The sequence below is a fragment of the Nannobrachium achirus genome (assembly GCF_963921795.1).
Source record: "Nannobrachium achirus genome assembly, chromosome: 11".
Lineage (NCBI taxonomy): Eukaryota > Metazoa > Chordata > Actinopteri > Myctophiformes > Myctophidae > Nannobrachium > Nannobrachium achirus.
Window position 1 is genome coordinate 43,738,565 of NC_137820.1, and position 19,244 is coordinate 43,757,808.

The 19,244-nt window shown below is 43.6% G+C and overlaps 1 protein-coding gene across 1 annotated transcript in view; it reads right to left on the bottom strand.

Annotated features, from left to right (window-relative positions):
* Positions 1 to 19,244, bottom strand: part of LOC308293601 (UPF0606 protein KIAA1549) — a gene marked incomplete at its 5' end in the record, with an annotated part of 87,364 nt that overhangs the window by 7,796 nt on the left and 60,324 nt on the right. The window contains 6 exons of the mRNA XM_080736188.1: positions 962 to 1,300; positions 1,954 to 2,095; positions 3,880 to 4,115; positions 5,563 to 5,771; positions 10,191 to 10,333; positions 12,655 to 12,905. Of these exons, the coding sequence (XP_080592314.1) occupies positions 962 to 1,300; positions 1,954 to 2,095; positions 3,880 to 4,115; positions 5,563 to 5,771; positions 10,191 to 10,333; positions 12,655 to 12,905 (1,320 nt within the window). The remainder of the gene's footprint in view (positions 1 to 961; positions 1,301 to 1,953; positions 2,096 to 3,879; positions 4,116 to 5,562; positions 5,772 to 10,190; positions 10,334 to 12,654; positions 12,906 to 19,244) is intronic.

Genomic DNA, 19,244 nt, shown 5'->3' on the forward strand with positions numbered 1-19,244 from the left:
GCTGTCAGAGACAGATCTATACTGCTTATCAAGCTAATTCATATGACTGCAGAGAGTCTTAGAGAGCTGAGTGGACTAGTCAGGTGAGGTCACTGGGGTCATCGGGACACACATGGGGGGGGAGGGGTGACAGATGGGGGAATCCTTAACTGATTAGTTCCCTAAGAGGACATGATTAAAGAGAGGACAGGAGCAGCCTGGATGGAGAAAGCCAGGAGACAGTGAACCACAACGCTGGTCTGAGGCATTGTCTTCTTAGCCATTATTCTGTTGCTTGTTTTTTAAATTAATCGAATGATCAAGAAGTGTTTTGTTTTTATTATTATTATTATTATTATTTTGTATCAACGAATCGATGCTACTACATCAATTGATCTGATTAAGCCTTATTTCATCATACGACAGTATCACACAAATAAATGCGAAAATAGCAGTTCTGCAAGCTGCAAAACATTTTGATGATCAATTATTTTATTAAATTGATATTTTTGTATTAAATGGATTATTATTATTATTATTTTGCACCCCTACAATGCAGTACATAACACCAGCTCATTGAAGGTTTGGCTTCTGCGGAGATGAAGAAAGAGAGACTCTGTTTCACCAGGACTTTGCTCTGATGGAGAGGACAGACAATCACACGCTCACAATGCAATGCAGAATGACGTGGAGTGGCGAGCATTTAAAAAAAATTTGAAAACTCGAAAATATTGTCTATAATAACCCAATATATATGCCAAAAATAGGGATGGCAACTTTGGCAAGTGGTTAAAAAGTGTGGACATTTGACTGAATAATTGCCAATACCGAAAAAAACAAGAAACCAAAAAACAACAACCGATACATCAGCCAAACCGATACATCTCTCTTGCACTAATTCTATTGGACAGAACCCCTAACAGTAAAGAAAAAGACCCCAGGAGTTTCCACGTAGTTGCGTGGTGGTCACGGTCACACTCACCCCAGAGAAAGGGCTGACCGGGTAGGAGGAGCTCCACTGCCGCGGGCCGCGTGCCGGAGGGCTGGAGCCCGCCACGTTGGGGGCGCCGCTCACGCCCGGGAGCGTGATGCCGGCCGTGCTGCCGCCGACCCCCGGGGAGGTGGGCGACACCAGGGCGAAGGCGTTGTCCAGCAACGAGTGCATCTGCTGCCGCGCCTCCTCGATGGAGGGCTGGGGGGGCATGTAGGGGGGCGGCGGAGGGGCGTGGCCCGGGGGGGAGCAGGAGGGGCCCAGGAAGACGTCGTCGGTGGGGGAGGGGCTCCTGAGAGGCGATCCGCCGGGACCCTGGTCTGGGTCGGACTGGGGATGAGAGGCAGAGAATGAGGAAGAAGAGATTAGGGGAAGAAATGTAAAAGGACACGCACCACAACAGCGCTGACGTTCCTAAACCAGTAAGACTCCCTAATCGGGATATTAACGCTGCACAACATGCAAATGACTGAAATCAGTTGTGGCGACAACTTTAATCCATGCACGTTGCAACTTTAAACCATGGGGATATGTTTGGGGGGGGGGGCATAGTTGTAATATGTAGTCATAGTAATGTGTTCAGTTACAGGGACGTGCAGAGAATGTTAGAGAGGCAGGGGCAGAAATTTCTACAAGGTTGCGCTGCAATGAATTGTGATCTTGGAAGTTGGCGTGATAACACAGAACACACTGAACTAAACATAATCAAGTCAATACTGGAGATGCGTAACGGCATGGATTTCTACACAGAGAGTTCAGGAGAGATTGGACAAGGCAATTCTCTTGAATGCTGCCGACAGGTATGGCATGGAAAGGAGGCATTTGCATTTCTTTCACCATAGTAAAAACTGCATTCATAGTCTGGAGAGGGCACTTTTTACAGACAGATAAAAGGGCAGGGGCTCAAGTCCCCTTTGAGCATTGATGTCTATGTGTGCACATGCCTGTTCAGTTCAGATATGTATATTGTGTGATGCTCTCACCACATAGGCTACGTTGCTGACACCAGGGCACCGCCTATAGGTGGCGTCACCCTCGTTGGAGATGAGCTGGTCTTTGTCTGCGTCCATCAGGCTGCCATTCAGCTCCTTCTTTCTCTGCTTGGGAGAGCGCTTCCCTCGACCACTGACGAATGCACACGCGCACACGCACACGCACACGCACACACACACACACACACACACACACACACACACACACACACACACACACACACACACACACACACACACACACACACACACCATTGGCTTGATAATGGATTTATAGATTGTCTCCAAAAATGACAACATAGGCATGTCCCATTTGAAAAGACACATACATAAATTCTAGTGTACCAGTGCAAGATAACTCTAGAACAATACAGCTGCTAGGTTTGTCGAGAGTCTAGACAACATTGAGAGTTATTCAGCATTTCGCCGTTGTCGGCTGGAAACCTTGTATCTCCAAGTTTCAAATGTGTACCTTCTTTCGCAAAGTAAAGCCCTGCTTCATCATACATGGCCGTCGCACAAAAGTAGTGAAAACAGCAGATCTACAAGCACACAACACCTCGCACCTGTAGATTGGCTGTTTTCACTAGTTTAAATCATTTTAAAAATGATGAATGCAAAACCAACGGTTTTGGACATACAAGGTTTTCACCCGACAACGACGATTTAAAAGCCACCACCAATTAAATTAGACTGGAAAAGAATCTCTGAATTATTCATGATCCAGAGAAACAGGTCTGGTGTGGTTTCTAATTGTATTCATACTTTCACACCTTCCAGACATTTCTTTCTTTTTTTCTTCTTTTCTTTTTTTAAGCTGAGCTGCTGGTTGGTGCAAGTCATTGTAGCATGTAAGACATTGCCTAGTCCGGTGGTTTTTCAAACGTTTTAAAAAAAGATACATTTACATATAACTGGCTATAACTGTCTATATTATGTTTCTATATAATATCTAGTGTCTGTATTTTTGACGGTATTGAAAATCATACCTCTGGGATTTCCAAATACCCTGTAATGCTGTACCTTTGATACTGTACCAGCCTAACAGAATGAACCTGAGACAGTGGGCATCAGTTTCCACCTGGCGACCAGCAGACTGCTGAACAGAGCCGGCCGTCGCCAGGCCGTCCTGCCACACCGGTGGCACTGCTGCCTACCAGTGGCCTAAAGTAACTAAGTAGTATTTAATTAAGTCTTAAGTACTGTTCTTATTACAGTTTTGAGGTATTTCTACTTTACTTAAGTATTTCCAGTTTCCAGTACTTTTAGTTCTACTCTACTACATCTTGGATCCAAATATTGTACTTTTACTCCACTACAATTATTTGAAAACTTGTGTTGCTAGTTACTTTGTAGAATAATTATTATTACAAATACATACATTAACCACTAAAGCCCCATATACATTTTGGCCATTTGAAAATAGCCAATGTACAAGCTCACAATGTGTTGTGATGCAACGCATTGTGAGCTTGTAGATCTGCTATATTTGTACAAAGGCATACTGTACAGGTATGTCCTATATCTGTTACTGTTAGTTGTTGCCATAGATGCACCTTTTAAACATCTGTATCTGCTGCTATTTTTAATCCTCGTGTACAACACACCTGTTACTACTCGTATCAAGGACATTAGATTTGTGACCTGCTTCTATCCTTTTTGTCCCTTGCAAATCTTTCTACGTCTACTCTTCCCTTTCCCGAAAATCAGCTTGTGTTTTACCGGTAAACCTGTGCTGTGACAATAAAGCTCATTCTTGTTCTGAATAATACAAAATATGCAAATAACTTTCATTTAAACAAGATCAGCGGTTAAGGCGTTCCTGGCACTCCAGGGTAAAAGGACCCAGGAAATCTATCAAGGGGATCAGTTTTCCCTGCCCACGAGACAAAACGGCAGACTTCTGATCCCTCTCACCTCTTCTTGGGCTCCATGGAGAAGATGGAGGGCATGATGTGGAGGTCCGGGTCCAGGATCTTATCGATCTGCATGCGGGCCTTCTGGTAGACGCGGTCGGGGTCCTTGGCGTCGCCGAAGCCGTTGGGCAGGTGGTCCATGGCGGGGAAGTCGTAGTGTCCCTTCCTCTTGGCGCGCAGGCGGATCTTGTTCCGGTGGTGCTCTATCTCGGACTTGTGCCTCAGCGCCAGGTTGATCTGGGCGGGAGAACGCATGTTAGAACGGGTACACATTATTGTGTATCATTATTTTATGCTTTAACTATTGAAAAATAGCAGACATACAAGCTCACAGCGCGGCACGAGTGCCGCTCTGCGAGCTTGTAGCTATTTTTGAAAAGTCGTGAAAATTAGAATTTTGACCCGAGTGTCTTTTGAATCCTTCTAAGGTTTTTTGAAAAACCTATGTTTCTATGTCAGCAATCTGGCTAACCATCGTCAAAGAAAAGGTACTTTTCAATTAACTGGAGCTCAGTTAGTCTGTTCTTGAGAGACTGCTATGTCAGTGGTTTTCATATCGTTATCTTATCATATCGTTTTGTTATTCCAGTGGGAATGAGCCTTTAGAATAGGAATATTGGGACCTGTGCTCAACATCTATAGTGCACAATGTAGTTATCATTTAGTTACAAGTGCTTTGTTATTTCATAGGTTAAATATTTATTAAACCCACAGATTGCCAGATTGCCATGGCCTTTGCTACCACTGCCGTTCAGCATGAAATGTGTTTGCAGTGGTGGAAAAAGTACTCACATTTTGTACTTACTGCAGTATCAATACTGCAATGTAGACATACTCTGTTACAAGTAAAAGTCAGGAATTCAAAATGTACAGTAAAAGTATCAGTAAAACTGTACTTAAAGTAGCAAGTAAAAAGCAAAATGTAAAAATTATTTTCTTTTTTTTATGTATACAAAATATAAAATGTTTCTTTTTATTTGTATAACTAGCCATTACCCGTTCAAAGATATGAGCTCCAAAATGATGTGCAGTGTGTGGGTTATGGTATGTGCACTGTGCATACAGTATATGAGGGATGGAAAGTAACTTTAACTGGTGCTTGCATGATAATATGTAGGAGCATCAATGTAAGAAATACCCGTTTCGTTTAATGGCTAACCCCCCCCCCCCCCCCAGCCCGCCCGCCCACCCGCCTGCGCACACACCCGCCTGCCTGCACACACACACACACACACACACACACACACACACACACAGAGAGAGCTGGTTAAACATGTTGCCTCATGCTAGATGCAGAATAGATGTGCCTCATGCTAGATGCAGAATGGATAGTAGATACACCATAAAAATGCTAATATACAGCATATGATTTGTGAAAGTGACAAACGGGCTTCACAGTTATGTCAGGTGTGTTCATATGCTAATGGTGATGCGATTTCAGATCAATTGCTCCAGCCACTGAGGAGAAACGCTGTTTCAGACACTCACTCAGACACTCACTCAGACATTTGGTGAATTATATGTTAGATATGTATCTCTAAGATGTAGTGGAGTAAAATGGGGAATGGGTAAAAGTACAGAAAATTGGAAATACCTCAAAATTATACTTTTACAGTACAGTACTTGGGTAAATGTACTTAGTTATTTTACACCACTTTGAGAGAGCGAGCGCAGCGTCCCGTACCTCCTTGTTGATGTGGTTGTTGTCAGGCACCCTGCCGTTGACCGAGGGGCTGTGCAGGGGTGGGAGGGGCATGGGCTGCATGGCGATGAGCTGGATCTTGTTGGGCGGCCTGCGCGCCGCGTCCGTGGAGCGCGACATCCTGTCCACGTGCTCAAAGATACTGGCCGAGGAGGTCAGCTGATCACCTGGACCGTTCATAGGCGGGGGACCTGAGAGAGAGACAGAGAGACACAGAGAGAAAGATAGAGAGATACAGAGAGAAAGAGAAAGAGAGAGAGAGACAGAGAGAGACAGAGAGAGAGACAGAGAGACCGGATGAGAGAAACAGAAAGAGAGGTTCAGAACCACTGAACATAAACTATAGCAGTGTTTGTCAAACTTTCACATTTCAAGGTTTCCCCTTAACTCTGACAGTGTACACATGGAACCAAATGAACCCGTCAGGGTTCATTTGGTTCCATGTGTACACTGTCAGAGTTACAGACTTGTATGGGTCAATTTAGACCCCCCTAAAGGAACCCACAGAGTCCCTGGAATCCACTTTGAGAACCATGGAACTATAGCAAAACACTAAAATCTACTTTCTAATTTAACCACCAGGGGGCAGAGTCTACAACAGCATAAAGCTGTCCCCCCCCAAAAAAAACACAACTAAACCCATTCATGGCTTAATCACACCCTAGCCTCCTTATTCTGGGGGGCAAACATGTGGCAGTGTAGAAGGGTAAAAGGATGCAAGTTTAACCTGTCCAAAACTGTTACCTTTTCAGGATTCAAATTATAAAATATAAAAAAGTAGCAGATCTACAAGCTCAATACTCGTCACTTCGCGCCGCGTTTCCAGCTTGTAGATCTGCTACTTTTGCTTCTTTTGTGTGACACTCTATTATGATCATCAATCATGTAGGGCAGCAATTTATGAAAAGTTAGAATATGGACATAATAGATTTCTGCCTGACAGCGACGATAGGTTTAAGTGGTTAAAAAAAACATTAGAGACACATAACATAGTTTAAACGAACAACATCAATGAGTTTTGAGTGAAACATGTTAAGTGAAGCGACGGCCCCCAGAGTGAATGATGATGGACCGCCGTTTCCATAGGCTGAAGTTGATCACGAACAATGGAGCGGCCTTCTGCAGGAGAAGGGGATTGTTTCTAATGTTCTGTGACTGACAGCCCAGCGCGGGGAGGGAGGGGCTGATGGATGGGGAGAATCACAAAACACAAAGCTAGCACACACAGACACACACACGCAAAAATAACAGATCCACAAGTTTGTAGATCTGCTATTTGTGCGACACTTGCGCGTAACTAAGTGTAAATCAGACATATCTCCAACCACAACCCCTAGATCGTACCTCAACATTTCTAATCTTAAACCTAACCCCAACCTAAGCATTTTCTTCATTGTTAAGCCTAACTCTCCAAATCTATTTAAACCAATCATTTATCTTGGGAGGAGCAGGGAAATTGTCACTAACAATATCTATCTACATTTGTTCCTCACAAGTATACTAAAAGAAGCACCCATACACACACACACACAGACACGCACGCACGCACGCACGCACGCACGTACAGACACACACAGACGCACACACACTCACACACACGCACGCACACACACGCACACACACACAGACGCACACACACTCACACACGCCACACACACACACACACACACACACACACACACACACAGACACACTGATGACACAGCTGTTCTGGGTCAAAGCCTGACAACTAACTACTGGGAAGCTGGGGAGGTTATGGGAGGCGGGTGGGGGGTGGGGGTTCTGACAGAGGAGGAGAAAAAGTCTTACCAATTCTATTCTTGCCTGCAAAAACCGCAACAGAAAGGAGGGAAGAGAGGGTTACATTGAGAGAGCCAGAGGGGATCAAATAAAGACAACAACCCTGTCTGAGTCTGGGTCCTGGAGGGAAAGGGTTAGCGCTTGTATGTTAGCAACACAGCTCTGACTCATCAGACAGGAAATAAATACACGAGGGTTCACTGCACTACATCATCAGGGCTGTGTACTTTACTGCACCATCAAAACAATGGACCAGGAAGCAGCGGGTGAAAAGTAACTAAGTACATGTACTTACAGTGAGACGGACAGAGAGAGACAGAGAGGGAGAGAGGGAGGGAGAGGGAGGGAGGGAGAGGGAGAAGGGGGGGGCATATGTGAGTCATGTAGGAGTATAAAATTCCATGGCTGATAAAAGTTTCTCTCCTGGTCTTTGCTGCACGTATCAGCCTGAACATGGAACATTACAGAACCACCCTGCTTGTGTTTGAAATGTTGACATCATGTCCAGACGGCTCTATATACCGCACTGTATATATATATAAATAAATATATATATATATATATATATATATATATATCGTCGTTGTCGGGTGGAAACCTTGTATGTCCAAAACTCTTCGTTTTGCATTTATCATTTTAAAAATGATTTAAACTAGTGAAAACAGCCGATCTACAAGCACACAACGCCTCGCGGTGCGAGGCGTTGTGTGCTTGTAGATCTGCTGTTTTCACTACCTTTGTGCAACGGCCCTGTATGGTGAAGCAGGGTTTTACTTTGCGAAAAAATTTACAAATTTTAAACTTGGAGATACAAGGTTTCTGCCCGACAGCGACGATATATATATATATATATATATATATATATATATATATATATATATATATATGTCCAAAACTGTTACATTTCAGGGTTCAAATTCAAAAATAGCCAAAGTAGCAGATTGACCAGCTCAAAGGATTTCGAGCTTGCAGATCTGCTACTTTTGATGCTTTTGTGTGACACTGTAGTATGATCAAATACCACGTTAATTTAGGAAAAGAAACACAGAAGGTTAGAGTATGGAGATAAAAGGTTTCTGCCCGAAAACAGCAATATACTATACTGAGCCAAAGAGATGCATGGGGCGATGTCTCTCTATAAATATGAACACATCTCATATCGTCACTGCCGGGCAGAAAAGTTGTATCTCCATATTCAATCTTTTTATGTTTTCTTTTAATGAATGAATGCACTGTTTTAATACTAATGGGCTAAGTATAAAACAGACAGTACCCAAATAGCCCAAAAATAGACGATCTGCTAGATCAGCATGGCAAATTTTGGAAAAAACACTTCTCACACACAGTAAAATGACATAAATTTGTCAAGTGCAAGAGCTTGTGATAAAAATAATAACTAATAATGTCTCTATTGGGACACACAGCTTCTTTATCCACTTCCTGAACAGGAAGTTTTGGACATACAGGGTTTCCATGAGGCAGTGATTGATATACAATCTAGAACACTCCCATAAACACTGTTACAGTGCAGTACCGTGTATGCAAGACTGGCGATTATAAGGAGGAGATTTGTCAAGAAGAGAATGAAATACGAAACAGCTTAAATGTGACATGTTGTGAGCTTGTAGATTGGCAATTTTTTGGCAAGCAATACTGTCATACGGCCAAGTATAAATTGGGCTTGACTCTCTCGATTACAGTAACTCCCCTGCTTTCCTCCCCTACATCATTCCAACCCACCCTGACACCGTCAAAACTAATAGGCGTAGTGGAAGGAAAAGTCTTGAAATGAAATATTAAGGGCTCTTAAGGGCTTGAAATAAGTCGTTGTGAGTGGTATTGCGTTCAATAAATAGCTGGTCTGCAAGCTACAATAGCGTCGCACTGTGACCCTTAGTGAGCTTGTAGATCAGCTATTTTCTTTTCTGGATTGAAAATATCAAAAGTGTTGACCCACGCATGTTTATTTTAATGCTCAATCCATTGATTGTGTTCCGTTGTATACTTTCAATACCAATTCATTGGTGTAAATAAAAACTCATTTTTATTTTCAAGAATAAAATGCAATTTTTGTATTATCTTTTATATTAGTGTATACAAATATATTAATGTTATATATGTATGTCAAAATCTTCACGGCCACACCAGGGCGCTCCAAAAAAACCTTCCTCCCCCCTTCCTGCTTCCCTCCCTCCCCCCTCTTCTCCATAATATGACCAGAAACACACAAAGAGCTAGACCTAAATGATCCTTACAGATGAGAGTGTACACATGGAACCAAATGGACCCAGAGATATGGGGGGTCCCATAACGACTGTACTAGTGAACTCCTAATGCGTCATAGTAAATCGGTGTCATACATTACATCAGGGGTCTTCAACAGGGGGTCCGGGACCCCTAGGGGGTCCTCAGAGTTACTACAGGGTGTCCTCCAAATCGTTGTGTGATAGAAAAGTTTTTCTCCTTTGTTCTATTAACCACTTGAACCCCAGCATCAATATTCTGAGAACTTTAGCCAGCAGCTCTACAAGCTCACAACGTTGTGAGCTTGTAGATCGGCTATTTTTGGCAAAGAGCTTTGGTGTAGAGCGGAAAAAGAGCAGACTAAGTATAGACTGAAAGGTCAAGTTTATTACTTATTGACGATTCAAGTGGTTAAATATCTGAAAACACAAATTGTGTGTGTGTGTGTGTGTGTGTGTGTGTGTGTGTGTGTGTGTGTGTGTGTGTGTGTGTGTGTGTGTGTGTGTGTGTGTGTGTGTGTGTGTGTGTGTGTGTGTGTGTGTGTGTGTGTAGTGTTGCTGTGGGACACTTGCCAGTTAAAACATTGATGGGCATCTTGCGGCCCTGCCTGCCATCGCTGGGCGTGGCCGCGCCTCTCGGGTTCTCCTCCACCGCTTCCCGGTCGCTGGAGCGGTCGCTGCCCACCGAGTCCCCGTCTGACGGCGAGATCCTGCCCGGAAAACACACACACATTTAATAATTTATTTATGTTCACATTTTACAAGAAAACATCTTGAACACAAATACAGGTAGATGCACTCATAAAGTTCAGAATCTCTTTGATACTGTATGTCTAATCTTAGTCTATGGATACAAGAAGCACCGTCTCCTCCATATATGGCGGCTGCCTATTATCACAGATATTGAGCAGAATTTTGCCAATGCTTTGGCTTTTGGCTTGGGAATTCCTGCCGTCTGCAAACCCCTTATGACTAGTCTGTGGACATGGGCAAGGCTTCAAATATAATACACACACACACACACACACACACACACACACACACACACACACACACACACACACACACACACACACACACACACACACACACACACACACACACACACACACACACACACACACACACACACACACACACACACACACACACACACCCAGAGGCATGAATAATAGAAGTGATTATGGCCCGCATAAGAACACTAACATCCCATGAACAATTAAAAAGCTACAGAATACAGGTATGCCGGGGTTGCCCCGATAACCGAGTGGTTAGGGCACGTACCACATACTGTAAGCTTTCTAATGTCTGACAGTGAATGTCCGGTTTGACTCCCAGACCGGGCGGACCTTTTGCTGCATGTAACTCCCCTACTCTCTCTCCTATTTACAATTTAGGTACTTGGCAGACACTCTACAGTAAGCAAGATAAACGTGAGAATGCATCAAAAAATGCATAGAATAGTCATTTAGGATTCTTATTCATATCGTCGTTGTCGGGTGAAAACCTTGTATGTCCAAAACCGTTCATTTTGTATTTATCATTTTAAAAATGATCTTAACTAGTGAAAATAGCCGATTTACAAGCACACAACGCCTCGCACCGCGAGGCGTTGTTTGCTTGTAGATCTGCTATTTTCACTAGTCCTGTGCGACAGTCTTGTGTGATGAAGCAGGGCTTTACTTTATGAAAAACGTTCAAATTTGAAACTTGGAGATACAAGGTTTCTGCCCAACAGTGACGATATATATTTTTTGAAGGTTTGAAATGACCAGAGAAAAAGTCAAAAGAAGTGGCTTTATTCCAATAACTAGAGGTCTGATGCGCTAGGGTTCATGTTTTTGGTGCCTTAGCCCTCAGGCTTTTTCAGAGCATGTTTATTTTAATGATCAATCAATGGATTGTGTTCCAGCTTGGATTGGATTCCTATTTATCTGTATCACAACCAAAACAACATTTTAAAGGTTTTAAGAAAAGACACCATGACACATTTTTTATATTATTATTTAAATATTAATGTTATATTCTCATTAAAATCTTAGTGTTTTGCCTCACAGGTTGAGAATGGCTGATTCTAGTGTATGTAGGTTAACTATGACTGACAGCTGTTACGGTACATGACATGAGTAGTAGTGAGGGAATCCCTGGCTGCCTGCTGCATCAATAATGGATCAACACAGCATCCGTCACTGTCCCTGCTACACTGTCCCTGCATCTCTGTCCCTGCATCACTGTCCCTGCACTGCACAGTCCACAGTAATCTGTGTCAGGAACTGGATCAAAAAGGATACAAGGGAAATTCAAAAAACATATTACTATCTTCACCTGTATGCATAGGGATGTGTATGAGAGAGAAACCGTTCACATTAAACATGGTTTGGGGCAAAATAAAATCTCACGATTGAAAATTGAAAAAATAAGGTGCGATTTCTGAAACAGTGTGAAAGGACCCCCCCCAACACACACTAGAGCTGTTTCCTAAACAACACGTACATAATAATACGTATAATATAATATTAACAGAAACGCACAAAGAGCTAGACCTAAATGATCATTACAGGTCTGTAATTCTGGGAGTGTACAAATGGAACCAAATGTAGGGTCCATTTAGTTCCATGTGTGAACTTGGAACGACGTGCATGCAGTCATGGGGGTCCTTAAAAAATGTAATATAAAGTTTAATAACCACTGTACTGGTGGAATCCTACTGTGTCATAGTAAATCGGTGTGATCAAAATAATATAATATCGTTGTTGTCGGGTGAAAACCATGTCCAAAACCGTTCGTTTTGCATTTATCATTTAAAAAATGACTTAAACTAGTGAAAACAGCCGATCTACAAGCACACAACGCCTCGCACCGCGAGGCGTTGTGTGCTTGTAGATCTGCTGTTTTCACTACTTTTATGCGACGGCCTTGTATGATCTATTCTAGACCTTGCCAACGGGCAAAGAAAAGTCTTGCCACAGACTCATTTTTGTCCGGACATATTGATGACGGCGTCGCACAATTAAACTAAGCATCGACTGACCTCCCTCGCCTGCGGCCGCTGCGGGTCGCCTTGGCGGAGGACATGCCGGAGCTCTTGGACTTGGGGGTGAGGACCTCGCTGTTGTCCGGGAGGTAGGGGCAGCCGTCCTTGGCCCCCCGCCCGGGGGAGAGGGACCCCCCACCGCCGCCAGGGGGGGCGCTGGGGTCCTGGCCCACCATGAGGTCCTCCTTGCTGTGCTGGCCCAGGTGCAGCTTGGCGAAGTCGAAGCCCTTCACACTGGGAGCCTGCAGCTGTGGACGAGGAGCAGAGGAAAAAACATTGTTGTTGTAAAATATATATATTGTTGCTGTCGGGCAGAAACCTCCATATCGTCACCGTCAGGCGGAAACCTTGTATGTCCAAGTTTCAAATTTGTATGTTTTTTCACGAAGTAAAGCCCTGCTTCATCATACAAGGCCGTTGCACAAAAGTAGTGAAAACAGCCGATCTACAAGATCTTTTTTTTTTTTTTATGATAAATGCAAAACGAACGGTTTTGGACATACAAGCTTTTCACCCAACAACGACGATATTCTAACCTTTTGTGTTTTTTTTTTCTTTCTTTTTTCGTAAAATGAACGGCCTATACTTGATCCCAATGGAGCGTCACACAACAGTATCAAAAGTAGCAGCGGTGCGAAGTTAGGCGTTTTGCGCTTGTAGATCTGCTACTTTTGATACTTTTGGACATACTGTGTGTGGTTTCCAACCGACAGAGAGAGACGATAGCCTATCTATAGTGAAGACAGCCGATCCACAATCTCATACAATGTGTTGCGACGCCGACACATGATCTTGAAGATCTGCAATTTTCGCTACTTTTGTGCAACAGGGTATTATGAAGAAAAGAATATGTTGAATACGAGGGTGGTGGGGGGTGATAAGAACTTCTAATCTAAGGCAAACATTGGGTCGTGGACCCATGGGTTAGGGTTTGCAGCTTTTTCCTACAAACCTTATTTTCCCAACCTTAAAAAAATGAAAAAAGAAACTATTGTCCCAATTGTCCCCTATTTTGCTCCCGGGGTTGTGCAGCTGAAAAGGTTTGGGAACAGGGAAACATCAGGCATATATCTGACTACATCATTCAGTCACTGTTTTGACAACATTTCAAGGCTCACAGTGAACTCCTGGGTGTTCATTTGAGTCTGAGACTCTGAGAAGTGCACTTTCAGGGTGTGTGTGTGTGCGCGTGTGTGCGCGTGTGTGCGTGCGTGTGTGTGCGTGTGTGTGTGTGTGTGTGTGTGTGTGTGTGTGTGTGTGCGTGCATGCGTGCGTGCGTGTGTGACTGCATGTAGGTCGTCGTTGTCCAGCTATGTGACTCTCAGACACACGGACATTAATGAATAAAATGGAGAGAGAGAGAGAGTGAGAGAGACAGACAGACAGAGAGAGAGACACAGAGAGAGAGAGGGGGAGGAGTCAGAGTTGAGGTAATGGGGGATGGGGACAGAGGCCTTCAGGGACTTTCCAACAACATGGAGCTAAACACACACTGTCTGATGTGTGCACTTTGTGTGACTGTGTTTGTGCACGCGCACGTGTGTGTGTGTGTGTGTGTGTGTGTGTGTGTGTGTGTGTGTGTGTGTGTGTGTGTGTCTTATGACACTGCAGAATGGTCACAGCAACACTACATTACAAAGCTGGTGCTTTTTCATTAAAGTCATCATCAGATTATAACCGCCTCTGTCGGGTGGAAACCTCATACCGTTTACTTTTCAGGATTCAAATTAAAAACAGCAAAAGCAGCAGATCTACAAGCTCGAAACGTGTCGCTTCACACCGTATTTCGAGCTTGTGGATCTGCTACTTTGGATACGTTTGTGTGACGCTGTAATGTGATCAATTAGGGCATTAATAAAAAAAAAACGAAACAAAAAGTTAGAATATGGAGATAAGAGGTTTCTGCCCGACAGCAACAATGTGTAAACTACAATGGACTGCACTGCTGTTATGCAAGTACACACACATAGTACAACCTCATCAGTATTATTAAACCTCCAATCCATAAAATCATACTAGAGGACGTGCGTGTGCGTGTGTGTGTGTGTGCGCGTGTGCGTGTGCGCGCGCGCGAGCGCGCGTGTGTGTGTGTGTGTGTGTGTGCGTGTGCGTGTTGCTCTCTCGCCTTGCCAATAAACAAGGAGAGACTGTGAAGGGGAAAGGAAACCATAAAAGCTGCTATGGAAGCCCATATCTGACGCCACTGTGTGACTTTGAAAAAGCTTTTCTTGCAACTTTGTAACCGATCGTCTACCTTTCTCAAAACAATTCACATATATACCGATACACATTTGTAATTCTGGACTTTTGGTATTTTATTCATTACCAGAAATGGCCTTCCATATTTCTAGCATCACTACTACAACCAAAACCGTCACTACTAAGTAAAAAAAACATCTCACATATCGTCACTGTCGGGCAGAAACCTTGTATCTCCAAGTTTCAAATTTGTATGTTTTTTCGCGAAGTAAAGCCCTGCTTCATCAGACAAGGCCGTCGCAAAAAAGTAGTGAAAACAGCCGATCTACAAGCACACAACAACTCGCACCGCGAGGTGTTGTGTGCTTGTTTAGTTCATTTTTTTAAATGATAAAAACGAACTGTTTTGTACAAACAAGGTTTCCACCCGACAACGATGATATTCTACTCACGAGTCAGTGCTATAGCCAGGCCACACATAGTGTTGCTGTCACAGAAATCTCCATGTTTTGTGCAAAAGTAGCAAAAATATACAAGCTCACAACATGTTGCCATGAGACGTGTAGATCTGCTAGTTTTGCCATATATAAAACATTTTGAAAAGTATTGACAAGAGCTTGTGACCAATAAATAACCACGTTGGGTTCCGTTGGAACAAAGCTTCTTTTGTCCATTTCCTGAAACGTAACAGTTTTGGACATACCGGTACAAGGTTTCTGAGCAAGGAATGGTGTATGGTGGAGGGGGGAATCATTCGCTAGCAGGTGGATGACACACGGCAACTAATGTCTCTCAATCTATTACTTTCTATCTCTTGGGAATCTACAGCCTGTAGCCACATCCGTTTCTAATACGGTCTATTACAATGCACAGTACATCAACCCCAGTTGCAGTGCCAGCTGGCTAATGCTAACAAACACTCTACAGCTACGTGATACCTGCTGCTTGGCCTTCCTCCCTTTCAACAATGTTTTCCTTTTCTCTTCTGCCCTCTTTTCCTCCTCCGCTCTCTCCAACGCCCTCCTCCTCCTCTCGCGTGCCGTCTCTTCCTGTGCTTTCACCGCTTTCTCTCTCATTTCCTTCCCCCATTCATCTTCTTCTTCTTCTTCTTCGTCCTCTATTTCCTCCTCTTCCTCCACTTCTTCTTCCTCCTCCTCCTCTTCCTCAGTGCTAGTGGTGAAGTGTTTGTGTGTCTGCTTGTTGATGATGAGGGGCCGCTGAGTGGAACAAGTGGATGATTGGTGGAACACTGCAAGGTGACTTACTTGACTCCACGCTACAGTCCTTATATTTGACCCACAAACACAATCTGTATACATACACCCTAGTGGTTCTCAAAGTGTTACCATAAAGCGTCCATTTGGTTCCATTTGCACACACTCAGAGTTACAGATCTGTAAGGGTCCACTTGGAACCCCCCCAAGGACCCCTCTTTGAGAACCACTGATCTATACTGTGTGGAAGCACATTACCACCACTGGGAAACATGATAAAGGCCTGAATTGTGAGGGTCTGCCCACATAGCCTACTTAAGAATTGTATTGTTTTTCTATATATATATATATATAAAAAGGACATAACCAAGCATTTTTTAAGATTTATGAAATTGTATGAACATTTTAGATCATAAAGACATTTCCAAATGGGGACCCGCAGGATGAAAGTGGTTAAGATATAATGGCAAAATTACGAGGGGACGACGACAAAAAAACACCGTCACAATTCAGGACTTTTATGTTTTATTGAGTGGTGAAATTGGCCTTCCATGACGCTGACTTCTACTGTCTAAATGAAGGACATCTTGTTATTTCTGTGCTAAAAGCTGTAATCTACGGTCTAAGATGTAACATTTATGATCTACACTGCTCTGAGTGAGTCACACTAAATGACCCCACAGTCACAGTCATCTTTCCTAGAACTCACTGTGGTTTTCTTAGTATTCACAGTATAGCCTACATGGTGGCCAAAAACCCTAAATGTAACTTTCAAGGTGTCTAGGGATGGGATGATTATCGCGATAAAAAAAACAACAACAATCGCAATAATCGTATCGTGGAGATTTTCATTCATCTTGAAATTGTTCTCCTTCATACACTGGAGTCATACACTGGGATCAATCCAGTAGAGTACAGTATCACTTTAGTGCACTTGGTACTTCTCTTTTTCTCACTCCACACAACATCTCTTCACCAAAAATAGCATATCTACTGTACAAGTTCACAGCTTGTCGATATTATTGTAATTTCTTTTTTTTTGGGGGGGGGGGGGGGGGAATTAGGGATACTGCAGTTCAAGTGGGCAAGAAAAGTCACATTTTTAGAATATTCTGATTATTGCAATAATTTCGTTAATCACACATCGTCCCATCCCTAATCTTGTGGAGCCTACGGGAACATAAGGGAAAGTGGAGTAGAACCTGCTACAAGGCTAATCCAGGACCACTACAAACCGCTAGCTACTTCTCTGTACCTTCCCCTCTTTATAATACTCCTCGTCATCATCCTCCTCCTCCTCCTCCGCCTCTTCTTCCTCACTATACTCTATAACCCTCTTAGAGGGAGTGAGTGGCTGTGGAAGAGAGGTCCTGGACTCCTCAAATGAGCCGGTGGACTGCGTTGGGAGACGGGAGAGCGCAGGGACGTGCAGAGAATGTTAGAGAGAGGCAGGGGCTGAACGTTCTAAAAGGGCCTTTTGGTGGAAATATCGAAAATAGCAGACCTCCAAGCTCAAGTGACGCGTTGTGAGCTTGAATGTCGGCTATTTTCTGTGCGTGATACCACACTGAACAAAGCATAATCAACAGAGAGGACAATTGTTTCAACGTAAGACGCTGCATTCCAGTTCAGGAGAGTTTGGACAAGGCAATTAATTCTCTTGAATGGTACCTTCAGGTATGGCATGGAAAGAGGGAATTTGCATTTCTTTCACCACAGTAAAAACTGCATTCATGTTCTGGAGAGGGTACTTTTTACAGACGGATAAAAGGGCAGGGGCTCAAGCCCCCTTTGATGTCTATGTGTGCACGTGCCTGGGAGATGGGAGAGGGGAGAGAGAGAGAGAGGAGGAGGGGGTGGAGGAGGTGTTAAGTGACAGATGATTGTGTTAAGCAGCGCGAGTTGAAGGTTGGCTGCTGCACATTAAGAGGCTATAATCCGGTGCGTCAGCCCCCAGTGTGAGAGAGAGAGAGGGGGGGGCTTCGGTTCAGAGCACAGCTCAATCAAGCGCGAGCGAGCGAGGTGAGGGCGAGATCGATGCGATCCGCGGCGTAACGCTAGACAAAGAGGATGCCGGCGATTAGACAGAAAGTAGACAAAGTACTTCGATGGGGGGGACATCAGGTGGTGTTTGTTAGAGCAGAATGCTGTGAAGTCCAGGGGTGCCTCAGAATACTTTGATAATATTTGTAATCGATCAATGTCACTTCAGGTTAACCACTTATACTTAGTAAAACAGACCTGGGTTGCACTGTACTTGGTGCGATCATTTTCAGCCTACATACAGCATGCCTCTTCAACAAAAATAGCAGATCTACAAGCTCAAAACGAGCATGAACTTGTAGATCGGCTATTTTTGGTGAATGTTCCCCCCAGAATAGGGATGCTGGGGTTTAAGTGGTTAAACGCCAAGTAAAAGTTATGTTCAATCTGACCTAATGGGAACAGATATTCTCTCAGGTTTTCCTCCTGACATACTGCATCTTAGGGTGAAAGATTTACATATTTGACATAAATGTAATGTAATGCAATGTAATAGAGGGGTGTCGTGAATGAAGAAGTTATTTAGAGGGGTCCCCTGAGCCAAAGATGTTTGAGGACCACTACGTTAGAGCGAACAACGACCGAACTTTATGTACTGCGTAGTTCCATTGATACAATCGATTGATTGATCATTATACAAATAAAAATGTAATATGAAAAATAAACACAGTAAAACGCTGTAATGTTAGTTAACCCTTAAGTGCTGTTCGGGTCATTTTGACCCGTTTTACATTTTCATTTGGAAAAAAAAGGTAGAAGTTTAAATTGTTTCCACCTGAAACTCACTGGCCTTAAAGATTCTTCTGAGATGAACATGTAAAAAAAATATTTTTGCACTACACCCATGCTACACTCCCCTCATATTTTTTGAACCTTAAGTGCTGTTCGGGTCATTTTGACCCGGAAGCACAGATGCACAGAAATACACAGTATTATGCCAAAACACAGACACACAGTCACCCCCACTTCTAACACCCCCCTTCCGAAGCCCCATTCCGAACCCTCCCCCCCCTTCCGCACCCCCCCCCCCCCCCCCTCCCCACACTTAACCCCCCCCCCTGATGCACAGAAATGCAAGGAATCAAGTACAAACACAGATACACAATCACCCCCTAACCCCTTCCACCCCTC